Genomic DNA, 21,007 nt, shown 5'->3' on the forward strand with positions numbered 1-21,007 from the left:
CTGAGATGGTGCCACTGTCCTCCAGTCTGGGTGACAGAGCAAGACTATGTCTCAAAAAAAAAAAAAAAAAAAAAAAAGATCTTGCCTACTGAATTAATAGCAGAGAACTTCTTTAATAAATTTTTTCCTTAAGGCTAATAAGGTTTCTCTTTAGAAATTGTGATAGTTAATTTTATGTGTCAACTTCACCAGGTCATAGTGCCCATTTTGGGGTCAAACACCAGGCTAGATGTTATTGTGAAAGCAGTTTGTAGGTGTGGTTAACTTTTTTTTTTTTTTTTTTTTGAGAAAGAGTCTATGTTGCCCGGGCTAGAGTGTGGTAGTGCGATCTCGGCTCACTGCAACCTCCGCCTCCCAGGTTCAAGCAATTCTCATGCCTCAGCCTCTCGAGTAGCTGGGATTACAGGCCCCTACCACCACACCTGGCTAATTTTTTGTATTTTTAGTGGAGACAGGGTTTTGCCATGTTGGCCAGGCTGGTTGACCAGGCTGGTCTCAAACTCCTGACCTCAAGTGATCTGCCTGTCTCGGCCTCCCAAAGTGCTGGGATTACAGGCATGAGCCACTGTGCCTGGCCTAGGTGTGGTTAACACTTAAATTACTAGCCATTGAAAAAAGTAGATTTCCCTTTAAAACATGCGGGTTTCCTCCAATCAGTTGAAGACCTTAAGTCTCAGGTTCCTGGATATGAAAGAATTCTGTCTCTAGACTGCTTCAGACTCAAGATTGCAATACCACGAGGAACCTAAACACATCAACAAGCAAAAACAATCCAATTAAAAAAATAGGCAAAGGACATAAATAGACACTCCTCAAAAGAAGATATATAAGTGGCCAACAAACATGGAAAAATGCTCAACATCACTAATCATCAGAGAAATACAAATCAAAATCACCACGGGGTACTATCTCACACCAGTCAGAATGGCAATTATTAAAGTCAAAACATAACAGATGTTGGCAAGGCCGTGCAGAAAAGGGGATGTTTGTACATTGTTGGTGGGAATGCAAAGTTGTTCAGCCACTGTGGAAAGCAGTTTGGAGATTTCTCAAAGAACTGAAAACAGAACTATAATACCATTTGACTCAGCAATCCCATTACTGGATATACACCCAAGGGAAAATAATGCATTCTATCAAAAACACACACACTTGTATGTTCATCGTAGCACTATTCACAATAGCAAAGACATGGAATCAACCCAGGTGCCCATCAGCAGTGGATTGCATAAAGAAAATGTGGTACACATACATCATGGAATACTATGCAACTATAAAATGAATGAAATCATGTCCTTTGCAGGAACGCAGATGGAGCTGGAGACCATTATCCTAAGAGAATTAACGCAAGAACAGAAAACCAAATACTGCCTATTCTCACTTATAAGTGGGAGCTAAACACTGATCACACATAGACGTAAGCGTGGGAACAACAGACACTGGGGCTACTGAACAATGCAGGGGGATCACGGGCTCAAATACTACTCATTGGGTACTACGCTCAATACCTGGGTGACAAGATCATTTAGATTCTAAACCTCACTGTCATGCAATATACTCATGTAACAAACCTGCACGTGTACCCCTTAATCTAAAATAAAAGTTAAAATTTATCAAGAGAAAAAAAAAAGATTGCAACATCAACTCCTACCAGAATTGTCAGCTTGCCCTGCTAATTTTAGACTTGCCAATTTTACAATCGCATGAGTCAATTCTCTATCTTTCTTTACACACACACACACACACACACACACACACACACGAAAACCTCGGAGATATTGTGGGTTTGGTTCCAGACCACTGCAATAAAGTGAATAAATATTGTAATAGAGTTACATGAATTTTTTGGTTTCCTAGTGCATGTAAAAGTTATGTTTACATTATACTATAGTCTATGTTAAGTATGCAACAGAATTACATCTAAAAAACAAAATGCATACTTTATTAGCAGATACTTTGTTACTAAAAAATGTTAACGATTATCTGAGTCTTCAGTGACAATATCTTTTTGATGTTGATGACTACTGATTGATTGGAATGGTGGTTGCTGAAGGCTGGGGTGGCTGTGTCAATTTCTTAAAATAAGACAACAATGAAATCTGCCACATCAATTCAGTCTTTCACAAAAGATTTCTCTGTAGTATATGATGCCATTTGGTAGCACTTTACTCACAGTAGAGCTTCTTTCAAAATTGGAGTAAATCCTCTCAAACCCTGCTGCTGCTTTGTCAACTAAGTTTATGTAGTATTCTAAATTCTTTGTTGTGATTTCAACAATGTTCATAGCATCTTAACCACGAGTAGATTCCACCTCAAGAAACTACTTTCTTTGCTCATTCATAAGAAGCAACTCCAACTCCTCATCTGTTCAAATTTTATTATGAGATTGGAGCAACTCAGTCACATCTTCAGACTCTACCTCTAATTCTCTTTCTATTTCTACCACATTTGCAGTTACTTTCTCCACTGATGTCTTGGAATCCTCAAAGCCATCTGTGAGGGTTACAATTCACTTCTTCCAAACTCCTGTTAACGTTGATATTTTGACCTGCTTCCAGGAATTATGAATGTTATTGATGGCATCTAGAATGGTGAATCCTTTCCAGAAGGTTTCAATTTACTTTACCCAGATCTCTTAAAGGAATCACTACCTATGGCAGCTATAGCCTTACCAAATGTATTTCTTAAATAATAAGACTCGAAAGTCAAAATTACTCCTTGATCCGTGAGCCACAAAATGAATGCTGTGTTAGCAGGCATCGAAACGTGATTCTCTTTGTACATCTCCAGCAGAGCTCCTGGGTGACCAAGTGCATGGTCCATGAGATGTGATATTTTGAAGGCAATCTTTTCTTTTTTTCCTGAGCAACGGGTCTCAGCAATGGGTTTAAAATATTCAGTAAGCTATGCTGTAAACAGATGTGCAGGCTTTGTTGTTCCACTTATACAGCACAGGCAGAGGAGATTTGGCATAATTCCTATAGGCCCTAGCATTTTCAGAATGGTGAATGTGCACTGGCTTCAACTGAAAGTTACCAGCTGCATTATCCCCTAACAAGACAGTCATCCTGTTTTCTGAAGCTTCACTTTTTAAAAAATTTATTTATTTATTTATTTATTTATTTATTTATTTTTGAGACCAAGTCTCGCTCTGTCACTCAGGCTGGAGTGCAGTGGTGCAATCTCAGCTCACTGCAACCTCTGCCTCCTGGGTTCAAGAGATTCTCCTGCCTCAGCCTTCCGAGTAGCTGGGATTACAGGCATGCAACACCATGCCTGGCTAATTTTTGTATTTTTAGTAGAGACGGGGTTTCACCATGTTGGCCAGGCTGGGCTCGAGGTCCTGACCTCAGGTGATCCACCTGCCTTGGGCTCCGAAAGTGCTAGGATTACAGGCGTGAGCCACCATGCCCGGCCCTGTTCTCTGAAGCTTTAAAGTCAGGCATTGACTTCTCTCTAGCTATGAAAGTCCTAGATGGCATCTTCTTCCAACAGAAGATGTTTCATCTACATTGGAAATAGGTTGTTTAGCTACTTTCATGAATTATCTTAGATCTGGATAACTTGTAGCTTCTCCATCAGCACTTGTTGCTTCACCTTGCACTCTTTTGTTACAGAGGCTTCTTACCTTAAACTTCATGACCCCATTTCTACTGGCCTCAAACTTTTCCTCTCCAGTTTCCTCACCTATTTCAGCCTTCACAGAATTGAATAAAGTTAGGGCCCTGCTCTGGATTAGGCTTTGGTTTAACGGAATTGAAACAGGCTCAATGGTCCCATAGAACTGATGTTTAAGATTTAATTTGAATAAACATAGAAACTGACCCTCCCAGTCTTGAAACTTGAGAAAGTTACATTTGTCTTTTTTGAGTTCCTTTATCCGGAAACCAACCATCAGGCTTCCAAGACAGTATCAAGGAACTGAAACTCACCAGATCACTGTATCTGGACAATGAGATGCCAGACCCTTCACCCATTGTGACTGCCTAACCCGCCAGCTGCTTGCTGCTGACTACCTCCTCTTCCTCACCCCTCCCTAATTCCTGTTCTCCCACACATGGTTACATTTCTTCCCTGCTATATAAATCCCTAATTTTAGTCAGTCAGGGAAATGGATTTGAGACTGAGCTCCCATTGCCTCGGCTGCAGCACCCAATTCAAGCCTTCTTCCCTGGCAATACTCATCTCAGTGATTGGCTTTCTGTGTGGCAAGTAGCTGTCCTAAACCAAACCCCTGGCATTTTGGTAACAGACTATTGTGGCTGGTTTGATCTTCTATTAAGACCACTAAAACTTTCCCCATAGCAGCAAGAATGCTGTTTTGCTTTCTTATCATTCATGTGTTCATTGAAATAGACTTTTAATTTCCTTCAAGAGCTTTTTCTTTGCATTCATAACTTGGCTAACTGTTTGGCACTAGATGTCTAGCTTTGGGCATATCTTGGCTTTGGATATACCTTCTTCATTAAGGTTAACCATTTCTAGCTTTTGTTTTAAAGTGAGAGATGTGTGACTCTTTCTTTCAGTTGAATACTTAGAGGCCACTGTTGGGTAATTAATTGGCCTAATTTCAATATTATTGTGTCTAAGGGAATATGGAGGCCTGAGGAGAGGGGAGACGCAAGGGAACAGATGGTTGGTGGAACAGTTAGAGCATACAATATTTTTCTATTACGTTTGCCATCTTATATGGGTCAGGTCATGGTGTCCCAGAACAATTAAAATAGTAACATAAAAGATCACTGATCACAGATCACCTGTGGTGATAGATAATAAAATGTTTGAAATATTACAGGAATTACCAAAATGTAACACAGAGACACGAGGTGTACACATGCTGTTGGAAACATGGCACCGATAGACTTGCTAGAAGCAGAGTTGCCACAAACCTTCAATTTGTGAAAAAAAAAAATACAATTATCTGCAAAGCACAGCAAAGAGAAGTGCAATAAAATGAGGTATGCCTGTGTGTGTGTGTGTGTGTGTGTGTTTATATCTGTATCGCCAGTTTGTTCTTTTTTTCTAGAGAACCCTGACAGATACAGAGAGATGGGAGAAGAAGAGAAAATGGAGGCAGAAAAGCACGGAGATTTCTGAGATACTTTTCTATGTTTACCCATGATTGCAAGTCTCCATTCTGGAAATGAAGGTGCATCCAAGGGAATCTCATCGCTTCCTACCTAGACTTCACTTTTGAATATGGAAATTACATAGTTTTTTTTTTTTTTTGATAACCCAAACTCTGAAACAGGTTCTTGCTATCTTCCTTCTTTTGTGTATTTCCATAGTTCTAAATCCCATGTAAAAGAGAAGATGCTAAGCTATTCACAATAATTTGGTATTTAACTGAATTATATGTTACCCAGAGTAACAAAAATAAAATTCAGAAATTCATTGTGGATTTAGAGTACACCATTTTTTAGATTTATTTTTGTTTTATGCTTGAAAATTAAAATTGAACTAAAAATTCGTTCCTTAAGATGAAATACACTTAGCATGTTATAACCCTATTCTGGGAGGAAATAAAGTAATTTCTCACCATTTATGAGTCTCTGTCAGTGAATTTTCCTCTGCCTCTTGGTCAATTTTGGCTGAAAGTGCAAGAAAATAAAAGTACATGAGATAAATGATAAGTTGTTACATACACTATTTCAAGCAACATCTGCCCTAAATAACGTAACTTATTTTAATTATTAATTCTATTGTACTACAACCAGAAGCTTATTTCAAATCTATGGGTGTCATAGATTCATGATTTAAATGATTCTACTTAATTTTAATTAAGTTGATCTTATTATATTGACACAGACAAGATATATTATCTAATCAAAAATTTCAGATTCTGAAAAAATTTATTTAACTCAGTCACATTAACCTGAGAAAAGAAAACACTAGTTTCATATTTACATCAGATATGTCAGTGTTTAAATGCCAACAATTAGCGGAAATAATTCCCTCAAGCAAAGGTGTAAACACTACTTCAAAAAAAAAACCCAAAACAGAAATGGTATGTGACATTTCTCAGTTACGTTAAGAATTTTGAACCATTTCAATAGTTCATATCAGACCACAGGTGAACAGATCATGGTCTGTTCTGAAAAGGGGAAATATGATAATATACCCATTTACTTGCTATCATTTTTATTTAAAAATAAATAACTGTGATCTGCTACAAACCCAAAGGTCAAATTTAAGGAGATTAAATCAGTATTTCGAATTGCTTAAAATAACATAGGAACTCCATCACTTAAAGTATGGCTGTGATTCATTTTTTTTTTTTTTTGACAAGTAAGCATTCTAGGAATTATGTACTACTTCACCTCCACCCATTTCCCCATACCTCCGTACATATTAATATATGTTTGACATGAAAGTTTTGAAGATACTCTTATTTCATGCAATGCTCTCTGATATTTTTAGCCTATCTATCAGATTTTAAAACATTAGTTGGGACCTGCTAAACTGATTTCATGACTCACTAATGGTTTGTTACTCAGTTTGAAAATCACTGAGTAACAGGACAAAAAAAAATTAAAATGTAAAAAATAAATCCTGGGACTAGTGAAAGAAGTTGTCTTTTTATTATCATTCCTCTTTGGGTCACATGTGGGGCCATTTGGAGAACTTAGGAGACATAGTGGAGCAGGGCAAATTGATTATAAAAAAATGGGAACTGTGCATGAAATAAAACCCGTGGTCACTTGAGAACTGTCAGTGTCTTTATCACTACTTACAACACAATAGTACAGCTTAGGCTAGTTCGTGTTTTACAGCCTCAAGACAGTGTTCTTTCAAAGGTTTGCATGGTATCTGCAAAGTCATAACCCAGTGTCACGTTGCCACTCTTTGCCAGGATTTTCAGGATTTCACAGGGATCATTTCAGGTGGCAGCAGATATTTTTTTCTTTCTTTTCTTTCCCTTTTCATATGTCAGATTGTTTGTATAAACTTACAGGTCAATTATTAACTATATTAAAAAACAGAATGAATAGCCTATGATTTTACTTTGAAAAGGCTCCAGCACGAACATATTGTTTTATAAAAATCTGCTCTGAGTTGCCTAGTATAAAAGATGATTTGCTTCCAGAAACAATTCTAGGAACACATAAAGTTTGTTTAGGCAAAATAACAAAAGCACTACAATGCATACTATTTTCAGGAAGGGTATTTTTCCAGTTGCCCTCACATATCTTTGCTTTTTCTTTGCAAAGTACAGAGATTCGGGCAGATTAGAAGAAGGAATTTCTAGACTATTTTAGAAGATTAAAGTAAATGATTTATGAAACTTAAAAACACACTACAGTAGAACAAGATGCCAGAGATCTGTATTCGATTCCTGATTTTGCCACTTAAATTAGCTCTGTGACTTTAGGCAGATTCATCTGTTAACATGTACAAAATACTTAGCATGGTGCCTCCAATAATCAGTAGAAACTTAATAGATAAATATCCTTTGAAAATTCTGGAACTGAAGATCTCAAAATTCTTAAAGTGATATCATACATAATGTTTAACTGAGTAAGTCAACTAATAATTATATTCCAATGTTATATTCAATAAAGAAAACACATACAGCTTTTCAAAAAGCATAAGCTCCTAAATTGTGTTTAGTGGAATAAAGTAAGTTTCATTTGTTCATAATGACCTCTTTTGATGTTCACCAAAACAGCTCTTGCTTAGTTGCGTGAGCAAGTTTGGCTGAAACAAAACTTTAATCCAATTTGGCAGAAGACTGATTCTTATCGAGGGAACAAAATACAAAATCAAACCTTCTTACCAAACCTAATAGCCATATCACAATCATAAAGACAAACTGGAATAAGAAAAACATCTTTTAAAATGCTCTATTATACATTATTTTACATAGTTTTGAAGCTAAAGGGATTTGTGTATTCAAACTGTAATCAGCTTTGATAAACAGTCAAATGAGAGATCAAAGCAAGAACATTAGAGTACACATTTCAATTCCTGATGTAGAGTCAACAATTCAAAGAACTGAACAGATTTCCTTTGTATACCAATCTTAGGAAAAACTTTCTGAAAAATTGGGGTGCAATTCCATTTTATGGAAAAACAGAGATACCCTTTTCCCAAGATGGTGTTTGCATAAATGCACCATCAATATTTTATTGTCACAATTTTATTTTTTTGAGACAGGGTCTCACTTTGTCACCCAGGCTGGAGTGCAGTGGTACAACGATGGCTCACTGCAAGTTGCAATTCCTCCTGTAATCCTCCTGCTTCAGCCTTCCAAGTAGCTGGGATTACAGGGTGTGCCAACACACCTGGCTAAATTTTTCAATCTATTTTTTGTAGAGATGGAGGTCTCGCTATGTTGCCCAGGGTGGTCTCAGACTCTGAGGCTCAAGCAATCCTTCCATCTCGGCCTCTCAAAGTGTTGAGATTACAGGCATAAGCCACCATGCTTGGCCAACAATTCTTTTAAACATACTTATGGTGTTAACTTAGTGACAACTGCAGGATGTGGTTCCTTTACATAGTGAGGGTGAACCTTCCAAACCAAAATAAAATGTGATTTAATCAGTGAAAATTAAGATATCATTTGGAATAAAATAAATCTGCCATTCATTTATGGAGCAAGCAAGCTAATTACATGCAGTGACCCCAATCAGACCAGCTGTGCTTTTCAGTTTGAGAAACAACTTTGATAGGCTGTGTACCACCACTGTTATATGCACAGACTTTCAAACATGACTTTGCTGAAGGTAACACAGAAAATAAGGTGATTTTCTATTTGCAACAACTTATTGTTATTTATATATATTTATATATGTATTGTTTTCTAGAAGTACAAAAAATATTTTCAGATAATTTCTAATGGCATAAATGGTTTTGCAGAGTTTTGAAAGCCAGTGTAACTTTTAGTAGCAGTTTCTTATGTACAGATAATCAACTATTAATAAACTTCATTTAAATAAAGTATGCCAAGTGAATTGCATAAAAGAGATAAAAAAGATTTCAATTTTCTACTACAAGATTAACTTCCCAACTCTTTAGAGTAGACACTTCATTTCTTTTTGACATGATTCAAATGATCAGGATGGCAGATTTCCAGTCATTCATAATCAAGATAATTATAGGGCAGCAAAAGCAGCACTCAAAATAGACAAATAGGCACAAGGCTTGGTTGGTGACCTTCATATTGTCATCAAATCACTGGGCTTTCTGTACTACTATCGCCCAGCAATGCTTGACCACTTTTTTTTTTGAGATGGAGTTTTGCTCTTGTTGCCCACGATAGAGTCCAACGGTGTGATCTCTGCTCACTGCAACCTCCGCCTCCCAGGTTCAAGTGATTCTCCTGTCTCAGCCTCCTGAGTAGTTGGGATTACAGGTGCATGCCACCACACCCAGCTAATTTTTGTAGTTTTAGTAGAGACAGGGTTTCATCATATTGGTCAGGCTGGTCTCAAACTCCTGACCCGAGGTGATCCACCTGCCTCAGCCTCCCAAAGACCACTTTTGACAGAAACATTTTTAAGATGCCTAATGGACATCACTGGCCGAGGGCATCCCAGATCTCTGAGAGCGATCACCTCTCCTCCACCTTGGACCATAAAAGCTACACTTTTTTGTAAATGCTTATACTTTGCAAGGTCTTTCTCCCACTCTGCCTTTCATCTTCAGATCCCACAAGGTCCAGTGCTGGGAGCTAGAATATGAGCTTTAGTCCGGCAAACCTGGGTTTGAATTGTAATGCAGCCACTGAATTGCAGTAGATTTTAATAAATTTGATTAATCACTTCTTTGATGTAATAACTTTTATTCATCATTAAAGCAGGGTAATAATTTCTTTTTCATTCAGTTGTTTCATGATTTTTTGTTTTTTGCTTTGAGCGCCACGTTTTTTTCCTAGTCTTTTTTTTTTTTTTTTTCCTCACTCTGTCGCCCAGGCTGGAGTGCGGTGGCCTGCTCTCAGCTCACTGCAAGCTCCACCTCCTGGGTTCACGCCATTCTCCTGCCTCAGCCTCCTGAGTAGCTGGGACTACAGGCACCCGCCACCATGCCCGGCTAATTTTTTGTATTTTTAGTAGAAACAGGGTTTCACCATGTTAGCCAGCATGGTCTCGATCTCCTGACCTCGTGATCCGCCCGCCTCGGCCTCCCAAAGTGCTGGGATTACAGGCATGAGCCACCGCACCTGGCCAAGTCATTTCATGATTTAATAAGATAATGTATAAATCACCTGGTGTCTAGTCATCCTCTTCCTGTCTTTCCTTTATGCCCACATCAGTATTACTACAAAGTAGGATGGAGATGTATTGCTTGCAATATGCGAAAAGTATTCCATTGTAGGAATCTCACATATTTCCTTGTTAATTTTTCTATACAGAATCCAGATGTTGAATTAAAAATATACTTTGCTAAAATAAGGTTGCCTCCTTACAGCAACAGAGAAATTATGGCCCAAGACCTTTATAAAACCACGGGATTGCTTTAAAATATATTTAATAGATTTTATTTCTACTTAATTTGTGTGCGAAGTTGTTTCCATTGGCATAGAACGGAGAAGTCCAATGCCTACAGTATAAACACAGAGGCTAATAGCTCCTTAGTCCCCTCCCCACTTTTTAAAGACATAGCAGTAAATAAAATTGCTACAAGGGATAAGATAATACTTCAGGTGAATTTAGTGAGAACCCGATGAAATCTAAAAGAATGATTTAAAAAAAATACTTAATCCTCTTCTAAAGCTCACCTTTTTATTCCAAACATACTGTGGGTAATTATTCACAGCTTGATGTTTGAGATCCACTGCCAAGAAAAATATTCTGAGATAGAGTCTACTGAAAATAGAATTAGTAGCGGAGTAGAGTGATAGTAAAATAAAGCAATCAGTTCTCTACTGACACTGGAGGAAAGGAACAGGATGATGTAGTTTAAGAAAAAAGGCAACAATGAAAAATAGTTTATAATGACAATATTCAGAGAATACCAGTAACTCTTATTTGAATAGACCTAAAATGGCAGCTCCTTAGGGAAGTTGATCAATTGCTGCCCCTATTATTTTAGTGATGATGTTTCCCCTTTTGCCCACCCCCCAAATCTCAAATGCTAGAGATCTGCAATTTGAGGCAAAGAAAGCCTGTAGTTGGAACCATACAATAAAAGCAACACCACATGTTTTAGGAGGCAGCCTTTATTGATTTGGTTAATTTTCTTTCCATCTATTTATTCTAGAGTTAAGGGCATAAGATTACCTTTTAGGTCTGATCGTACCAAAGAGACCATCGGCTCAGACAGTCCTGTGCCAGTGAATATGAAACTGATTACAAATAGTGATTTAATGGTTCTGTTACAGCATTTTTGCATTTGGTGATATCTTCTCCAACGGCACTAATATATCCGACTCCACATCTCTACCTCCACAAATACTTTCTGGTGGTTGTTGTCCTACTAAGTTACTATTTTGACCCAGTGATTAGTGTCTGTAGTCGCTGTCTGGCTCCAGACTCTTTTGCAATGTGAAATATTTCTGCTGAACTTGTTCCAAATGGCTATGAGTAAGCAAAGACACGAAATTGACGCCCTTTCTGATCTTGAGCTTTCATGAGGGAATACCACATATTCCCAGGTAATTGGAGACAGAGTTGCATTTGAGTAATATCAGATGGAAGGCAACTCAGAACCCTTTCATCTGTTTGTCTAGGCTCTAAATCTTTTTGCTATTTTTCCTTTTTATTTAAAGTGTTAACTAGTTTTTGTTTATAATTAGCTATGAATGTGCATTCCAGTTGCTTTTAAGTGCAGCCAGTATGGGATATTTTTTAGACAGATGCAGTGCCTTTCTTCTGACTCATTTAAAGTTGTCATTTAACTGAAGATATATTGCCTTAGTTTTGAGATTTTTGACACACTCTTCCTTTTGACAATGAACTAAAAGTCAGGTAAATTTAAGTAGTTCATACATGTCACAGTGTATGACTTTCAGAATATCTTTCCTTAGACTGCAAGAGAAATAGCTAAGTCCCAATGCATCTTCCTTCTCTATGCTGTGCATGTTCTTAGGACAACAAAACAACGCTGTGGAATACTCCTAGGAGGAAGAAAGAGAGCATTTGAGGCATAAAATGACAACCTGACCTTTGCAATAATTCACAGCTACCTTTTATTTAATACTGAGGGTTATTTCAACTTTGTACATAAATATATATATCATTGTGCCTCTAGAAATATAGGTGTATATAAACATATGGGGGCTAGTTATTAAAAACTCAAGAAACATATACATAATAGAAAATGACACATACTTTAAAAATTCTATATGTGGCTTCCAGCCAAACATAAAACAGTGGAAAGCCGTGTGCTATTATCACCCAGCCTGATGTATGTATTGAAGTGGTCCTCAGTGAAATTCCTCTCCAAATCTTCGTTTTAAACCCAAAGTAGAGAAGGCATGGGAAAACATAATACGCATCCACGAGCTAAACAGTACAATAGACAGTACAGTCTAAAGGAGCTGGAACAATTTTCCAACTAGAAAACTGCTAACTCAAACTAAATTTTTATATCAAATCATACCCAAATCTACATATTACTCTACCTACAGGCTAAGCAAATCTCTCCTGGACTTTCACTAATGTAGCATGGAAATAAAGACATGCCTTGGGCCAATTCCTTTCCTTTTTCTTTGCTAAGAGACAACTACCCTATTGAAGAGTATAAATGAAGCATACATACTTACTAATACCAAGCTGAACTTAAATAAAAATCCTTCAGATAAAATGAAAACCTCATTGAGCCTTTAACTAAAAATATGTAAATACACGCATTAGGGCTGAGCTTTCCATATTGAAAGCAATACCAATTAATTCCAATTTAGGGATTCAAACTATCGAAACACAAAACTGCTGGAAATAAAAATCAGAAAGCCAAAAAAACTTCTGATGTGTTTCTTTTCTTCCTAATCTTACTTGCCAAAATAATGCTTAAAGCCTAGGACATTCCAATCCTAGAGACAAAAGCCACGTAATTTAACATTACAATATTTCAGTCAACATTTGAATGTCTAGTTTTGTTAGGGACTCATATGCAGGTAAATATTACATAGTTTTTTCCTTTAAGAAAATGATAGATGGAGAGAGAGACAAATAATCATACATGTAGATGTTATAGAGATGTTTAAATGGGGATGTTAATATGGAATGATGTTGATATTACTATTCTAATTCTTTACATATAATAACCCAAGATAATAAAACCCTATAAGAAAGGGTTTATAATTATTCCCACTTAAAATCAGGAAATTAGCAATTAAAAAACTTGATTAAGATTCCAGAAACACTAAATAAATGAGACAGGATTCCAACTCATGGAGTCTGACTCCAAAGCCTTAACATTGGCAAATTAGTTATGAGTACAGTTGAGTGAAACATCCATTTGCCTATCGAGAGAGAAGTCAACAAGGAAAAGACAAAGGCAATGCAGGGTGAGTTGGGACTAAAATGATGAACAAGTCTCAGTCAGTAGAAAAAGCAGCAGAGACCGGAGAGGGTAAACAATGAACAGTGGGGAAAAAAGACACAGAAGCAAAGGTGGACCATAGTTCGAGATGTCAAGAAGAAAGATAAAGGAGACAAAACTGGAAATACAATGGAAAAGAGCTGGCAAAAATGCTGTGCAGAGGCAGAGGCAGATCCAGCCTCTCATGGTGTGATCATACAACAGGCAAAGCAAAAGAGGCTGAACTGTGTTCGTTTTATTTATTTTTGCCTAGAATATATTTCTTTCTTTTTAAAATTATTATTTTAGATTGCGGGGTACATATACAGGTTTGTTACATGGATATATTACATAATGCTGAGGTTTGGGCTTCTATTGAATCCATCACCCAAATAATAAACATGGTACTCAATAGGTAGTTTTTTGACCCTTCCCTCCTCTTCCTCTTCCCACTTTTGGAAACTCCAGGTCTATTGTTTCCATCTTTACGTCCATGTGTACCCATTATTTAGCTCCCACTTAAAAGTGAGAATATGTAGCATTTAATTTTCACTTTCTGTGTTAATACGCTTAGGATAATAGCCTTCAGCTGCATCCATGTTGCTCTAAAGGACACAATTTTATTCTTTTTATGACTGAATGGTATTCCATATATATATATGGTAGTATACGTAGTATAGTAGTATTCCATATATAAAGAATATATATATATATTTTCTTTCTCCAGTCATCTGTTGTGATGCTGTTGATGAATACAGGTTGATTCCATGACTTTGCCACTGAGAATAGTGCTGTAATAAACATATGAATGCAGGTGTCTTTCCTACACAATGATTTCTTCTCTTTTGGGTAGATACCAAGTAATGGGGTTGATTGCTGGGTCGAATGATAGTTCTTTTAGTTCTTTGAGGAATCCTCAAACTGTTTTTTGTAGAGGTTGTACTAATTTACCTACCAATAGTATGTAACTATTCCCTTTTCTGCACATCCATGTCTACCTCTGCTGTTTTTGGCTTGCTAATAATAGCCATTCTAACTGTTGAAAGATGGTACCCCATTGTGATTTTAATTTGCATTTCACTGATGACTAATAATGTTCAGCAGTTTTTCATAAATTCGTTGACCACTTATATGTCTTCTTTGAGAAATGCCAATTTTTAATGGGATTGTCTTCTTCTTGTTGAGTTGTTTGAGTTCCTTGTGGATTCTTGATACTAATTCTTTTTCAGGAGCATAATTCGCAAGTATTTTCTCCCATTCTGTAGGTTGTCTGTTTACTCTGTCGATTATCTCTTCAGCTGTGCAGAAGCGTTTTCATTTAACTAAGTCCGATTTATCTATTTTTTATTCTGTTGTATTTGCTTTTGAGGTCTTTGTCATAAATTCTTTGCCTAGGCCAATGTCCAGAAGAATTTTTCCTAGGTTTTCTTCTAGCATTTTTACAGTTTCAGGTCTTACATTTAAGTCTTTAGCCCATTTTGAGTAAATTTTTGTATATGGTGAGAGATTGGGGTCCAGTTCCATTGTTTTACATATGGCTATCCAATTGTCCTAGCACCATTTATTGAATACAGTGTCCTTTACCCATTGTTTATTTCTGTCAGCTTTAAGATTGGTAGGTTGTACATATGTGGCTTTGTTTCTTGGTGCTCTATTCTGTTCTATTGTGCCTAATTTTGTACCAGTACCATGCAGTTTGGGTTACTATAGTCTTGTGGTACAATTTGAAGCTACAAAACGTGATGCCTGCTTTTTTTTTTTCTTTTTATTTAAGATTACTTGGTTATTCAGGCTCAGTTTTGGCTCCATATGAATTTTAGGATTTTTTCTAATTCTGTGAAAAATGATGTTGGTAATTTGATAGGAACTGCACTTCTGCAATTTTGTAGTTTGCTTTGAACAGTATGGTCATTTTTTTTCTTTTTGAGAAGGAGTCTCACTCTGTCACCCAGGCTGGAGTGCAGTGGCACAATCTCGGTTCACTGCAATCCCCACCTCCTGGGTTCAAGGAATTCTCCTGCCTCAGCCTCCTGAGTAGCTTAGATTACAGGCAGCCACCACCACACCTGGCTAATTTTTGTATTTTTAGTAGAGGTGGGGTTTCACCATGTTGGCCAGGCTGGTCTCGAACTCCTGACCTCAGGTGATCTGCCATCCTCGACCTCCCAAAGTGCTGGGATTACAGGCCCAGCTGGTATCTTAATGATGTTGATTCTTCTGATCCATGAGTCAGAATGTTTTTTCATTTGTTTGTGCCATCTACACAATTTCTTTCATCAGTGTTTTATAGTTCTCCTTGCAGAGATCTTTTACTTCCTCAGTTAAATATTCCTAGGTTTTTACTTTTGTGTATATGGCCATTGTAAATGGGACTAAGTTCTTCATTTGGTCTCAGTTTGAATGTTAATGGTGTACAGAAATGATATTTATTTTTATACATTTATTTTGTATCCTGAAACTTTGCTGAAGTCATTTATTAGGTCTAGGTATCTTTCAGAGGGATCTTTAGGGTTTTCTAGGTTTAAAAGATCATGTCATCAGTGAGCAGAGATAATTTGACTTCTTTTCCAATTTGAACGCCTTTAATTTCTTTTTCTTGCTTGATTGCTTTGGCTACAACTTCCAGCACTGTGTTGATTAGGAGTGGTGAGAGTAGACATCCTTGTCTTGTTCCAGTTCTTGGGGAAAATGCTTTAATCTTCTCCCCATTCCATATAATGTTGGCTGGGAGTCTGTCGTAAATGGTTCCTATTTTGAGATATGTTCTTTCAATGTCTACTTTGTTGAGGGTTTTTATCATGAAGCAATGTTGGATTTTACTGAATGCCTTTTCTGCAGCTGTTAAGATGATTGGCCAGGTAGGGTGGCTCATGCCAGTAATCCCAAAACTTTTGGAGACCCAGGCAGGCAGATCACCTGAGGTCAGGAGTTCAAGACCAGCCTGGAAAACATGGAGAAACCCCATATCTACTAAAAATACAAAAATCAGCTGGGCATGGTGGCGTGTTTCTGTAATCCCAGCTACTCAGAAGGCTGAGGCAGGAGAATTGCTTGAACCTGTGAGGCAGAGGCTGCAGTGAGCCAAGACCTCGCCACTGCACTCCAGCCTGGGTGACAGAGCCAGAATCTGCCCCCCCCCCCAAAAAAAAGGATGATCATATGGTTTTTTAAATCTCTTTGCATGGTAAATTATTATTTATTGACATGTGTATGTTAAACCATCCTTGCATTCCTAAAATAGAACCCACTTGATGGTGATGTATAATATTATCTTTTTGATGTGCTGTTGGATTTGGTTTGCTAGTATTTTCTTTAGAATTTCTGCATCTATGCTCATCAGAGATATTCCCCTGTAGTTTTTTTTTTTTTTTCCCCTGTTGTTGTTGTTGTTGTGTTCTAGCCTGATTTTGGTATCAGGGTCATACTGTTTTCATGAACGAGTTACAAAGGAACACCTCCTCCTTGATTTTTTTGAATAGTTTTAGTATGCTTGGTTCCAGCTCTTTGTATATCTGGTAAAATTTGGCTGTTAATCTGTCTGGTTCTGGGCTTATTTTTGTTTAGAGATTTAAAAAAAAAAATCACTGACTCAATTTCATTACTTGTTATTAGTCTGTTTAGGATTTTCTGCTTCTTCATGGTTCAATCTTGGGAGGTTGTATGCTTCCAGGAGTTTATCCATTTCCTCTAAGTTTTCTAGTTTGTGGGCATAGAGATGCTCATAATAGTCTCTGATGATTTTTGTATTTCTTTGGTATCAGTTTGTATTGTTACCTTTATCATTTCTGATTTGCTTATTTTAATCTTTTTTTCCTTGGTTAATCTAGCTAGTGGTCTATTTTGTTTATTGTTTCAAAGAAGTAACTTCTTGTTTTGTTGATCCTTTATCATTTTTTTTTTGTTTCAATCTCATTTAGTTCTGCTCTGATCTTTGCCATTTCTTTTTTTTTTTAACTAGCTTTGAGTTTGGTTTGTTCATGCTTTTCTAGCTCCTTGAGATGCAATGTTACATTGTTAATTTGAGATCATTCTGTGTTTTTTATGTAGGCATTTAATGCTATAAACGTTCCTCTTAGCACCGTTTTGCTGCATCCCAGAGGTTTTGGTATTGACCAATGGAAAAAAGTGGAAATATTTTTCCACTAGTTTAAATTTAACACAATTTATCAGTTCAACAGGATTTAATCATCCAAAATATATATGTACCCAGTAGCAGTTGTATCTAGTTTCATTCATTTCAAAAAACCTTTTGATTTCTACCTTAATTTTGTGGTTTACCCAAAGGTTTTGTAGGAGCAAGTTGTTGAATTTCCACATGCTTGTGTAGTTTTGAGAGTTCCTCTTGGTATTGATTTTCAATTTTATCTTACTGTGGTCTGAGAAGATACTTAATATTATTTTCATTTAAAAAAATTCATTGAAACTTGCTTTATGGCTAAGCACATGGTCAATTTTGGAGAATGTTTCACGGACAGATGAGAAAAAATATATGTTCTGTTGATGTGAAGTAGAATATTCTATAAATGTCTTTCCATTTGGTCTAGAGTCCAGTTTGAGCCCAGAGTTTCTTTGTTGATTTTCTGCCTTTATAATCTGACTAATGTTGCCAATGGGGTATTGAAGTGTCCCCAAATTACTCTATTACTGTCTATCTCTTGTCTTAGGTCTAGCAGTATGTTTTTTTAAATGAATCTGGGTACTCTGCTATTGGGTGCATATATATTTTGGATAGCGAAATCCTGTTGACCTGAAGAATTGTGGTAAATTTAAACTAGTGGAAAAATATTTCCACTTTTTTCCCTTGGTTAATCTAGCAAGTGGTCTATCTATTTTGTTTATCATTTCAAGGAACCAACGTTTTGTTTTGTTGATCCTTTATCAACTTAATTGAAGTGGAAATTCCACTTAATTGAACTTAATTCTGGACTTAATTGAAAAGAACCAAACTTACCCTCCTGCTGTAATTAACTAGAAAAATTGATTTAATATATGAAACTGTTTTCATATACTGAAAAATAAGCAGCATAGGAGTCTGATCTGTGTAGTGCCCTTCAATCTTCCTAGATTTCTGTCTATAGGCAATTTTAAAATCATAGATGCTAGAAAGGAGACCCCAAATAAGCCAGCCAGTTTTGCTGAGTTGAGGAAATACAGATAGAAGTCTAGGTAGGCTGACATGACTAAAAGATGAGGAACAGAGTTCCAGAGAGGAAATACTTTGCAGAAAAGAAGGGTCAAAAATCTGCATTAAGCTTTCTGACTTTTAGCTGGGTATTAAGTGGCACCTGTATACAGTAAAATTATACAAGTACAAGCAAAGAACCACCAAGAAAATATAAGCTGAACAATTCCCAAAGCTTTTACAGGGCCAAAAGATGTTTGATGTCTAAAGAGCCAGAGTGGAGAGCTGTCACTGATCACATGAGACAGGATGGTCTTGGAGACCTCAGTGGGGGAGATAAATTATTAGTAAGACCAAATTATCACTGGCAAGAAGGATGCCCCACACTAGCCTAAGCACAGCTTAAAAACAAGACTTAAAGGGATCAACTGAGTCACATGTTGTTTAAATTATCTGCCTAAACAAAGCCAAATATTCTAAAGAAATGCACAAAACCTAGACACCCAACAACATAATGTGCATAGTGTCTAGCACTTAATAAGAAAATTACTAGACCAACCAAGTATCAGGAAAGCGCAATCACATTCTTTAAGTCAATAGACACAGACCCAGGAATGACAGGAGATGAACCAGCAAATAAGGATATTAATACGAATGTAGTTTTTTTGTAACCACCCTCAAATATTAAAGAAAAACATGAACATAATGAGAAGAAAATGGAAGATATAAACAAAAGAACTCAGTGGAACTTGTAAAGTGAAAAACACAGTATCTGAAATAAAAAGTCAACTGAATGGAAATCACATAAGATTAGACACTGCAGAGGAAAATAACAATAAACTTGAAGATGTAAAATTTGGATCTATTCCAACTGAAGCACATAAAGGAAAAGATTGAAAGGACAGCAGAATTTTGATGACCTGTGGCATTAGTAAACATTCTAGCGTAATGTGTCATTGTAGTTGCAGAACAAACCGAGAGATGGAGACAGAAAAATCACTGAGGGAATAAGGGTCAAAAGTTTTCCCAATTTGATACACACAATAAACTCCTAAATCCAAGAGCCCAATTAACCTCAAGAAAGAGAAAAACACAGCCAGGCATGGTGGCTCACACCTGTAATCCCAGCACTTTGGGAGGCCGAGGTGAGTGGATCACCTGAGGTCAGGAGTTCAAGACCAGCCTGGCCAACATGGTGAAACCCCATCTCTACTAAAAATACAAAAATTAGCTGGGTGTGGTGGTGGGCACCTGTAATCCCAGCTACTTGGGAGACTGAGGCAGGAGAATCGCTTGTACTTGGGAGGCGGAGGTTGCAGTGAGCCAAGATCATGCCATTGTACTCTAGCCTGGGCAACAAGAGTGAAACCCTGTCTAAAAAAAAAAAAGAAACAAAAAAGAAAGAAAGAGAAAAACACATATACACATATACCAATGCACATCATAATAAAAATCCTATAAACTAGCAATAGAGGTAAAATTTAAAGACAACCAGAGTTTAGATGGGGAAGGAGTGGGGAGACACATTTTATAACAAGTAACAAAAATATAAATTCCCAAGACTTTGTGGTAGGCAGAATAATGGCCCTCTAAAAATGTCCATGTCCCAATCCCCAGCTATGAATATGTTATATTACATGGGAATATAATACAATAAATTATGGGGGAATTAATTTATTAATCCCCAGCTGTAAATATATTACATGGGAATATAATATAATAAATTAAGGGGGAATTAAAATTGCATATGGAATTAAGGTTGCTAATCAGCTGACCTTAAGATGAGAAGCTCATCTTGTATTATACCTCGTTGGCCCAATGCAATCACTGGGTCCTTGTAAGTGAAAGAGAAAGGTAGGAGAGTTAGCGTCAGAGTGATACATCACAAGAAAACCTCAACCAGCCATGGCTAGCTTGGAAGACAGTTAGAAGCCATAAACCAAGGAATGTGGGCAGCTTCTAGAGTCTAAAAAAAGGCAAAGAAATGTATCCCCTAGATACTCCAGAAGGAACACAGCACTGCTAATATAATTTTTGTCCATTTTGAGTTTCTGACCTGAAGAAATTAGAAATTTATTATTTGTATTGTTTTAAGCTATGAAGTTTGTGGTAATTTGTTACAGCACTAATGGAAAACTAATAGAGATTCCTTGTCAGAAACTATGCAAACACAAGACAAAAGAACAATAGCTTAACTGCAGAAAGAAAAAAAAAATCTGTTAACTGAGAATTCTACATTCTGTAAGAATCTCTCTCAAAAATGGGAAATAAATAATTTCAAGAAAGCAATGGCTAAATAAATTTTCCACCTGCAAATCTACATAATGAGAAATGTTAAGGAAGTTATTCAGGTAGAATAAAAACGACACCTAATGAAAAGCTGGATCTATGCAAATGAGTGAAATAAACTGGAAATGCTAA

General features: G+C 36.8%; 1 protein-coding gene across 2 annotated transcripts in view; it reads right to left on the minus strand.

Moving 5' to 3' along the window:
- The window catches only part of FMN2 (formin 2), a 399,576-nt gene that overhangs the window by 89,409 nt on the left and 289,160 nt on the right, over positions 1-21,007 (minus strand). For both annotated transcript variants that reach the window (XM_024253038.3, XM_054560978.2), the window contains one exon: positions 5,540-5,591. In XM_024253038.3, the coding sequence (XP_024108806.2) occupies positions 5,540-5,591 (52 nt within the window). The remainder of the gene's footprint in view (positions 1-5,539; positions 5,592-21,007) is intronic.

The sequence above is a fragment of the Pongo abelii genome, chromosome 1 (genome assembly GCF_028885655.2).
Source record: "Pongo abelii isolate AG06213 chromosome 1, NHGRI_mPonAbe1-v2.0_pri, whole genome shotgun sequence".
NCBI classification, from domain to species: Eukaryota; Metazoa; Chordata; class Mammalia; order Primates; family Hominidae; genus Pongo; species Pongo abelii.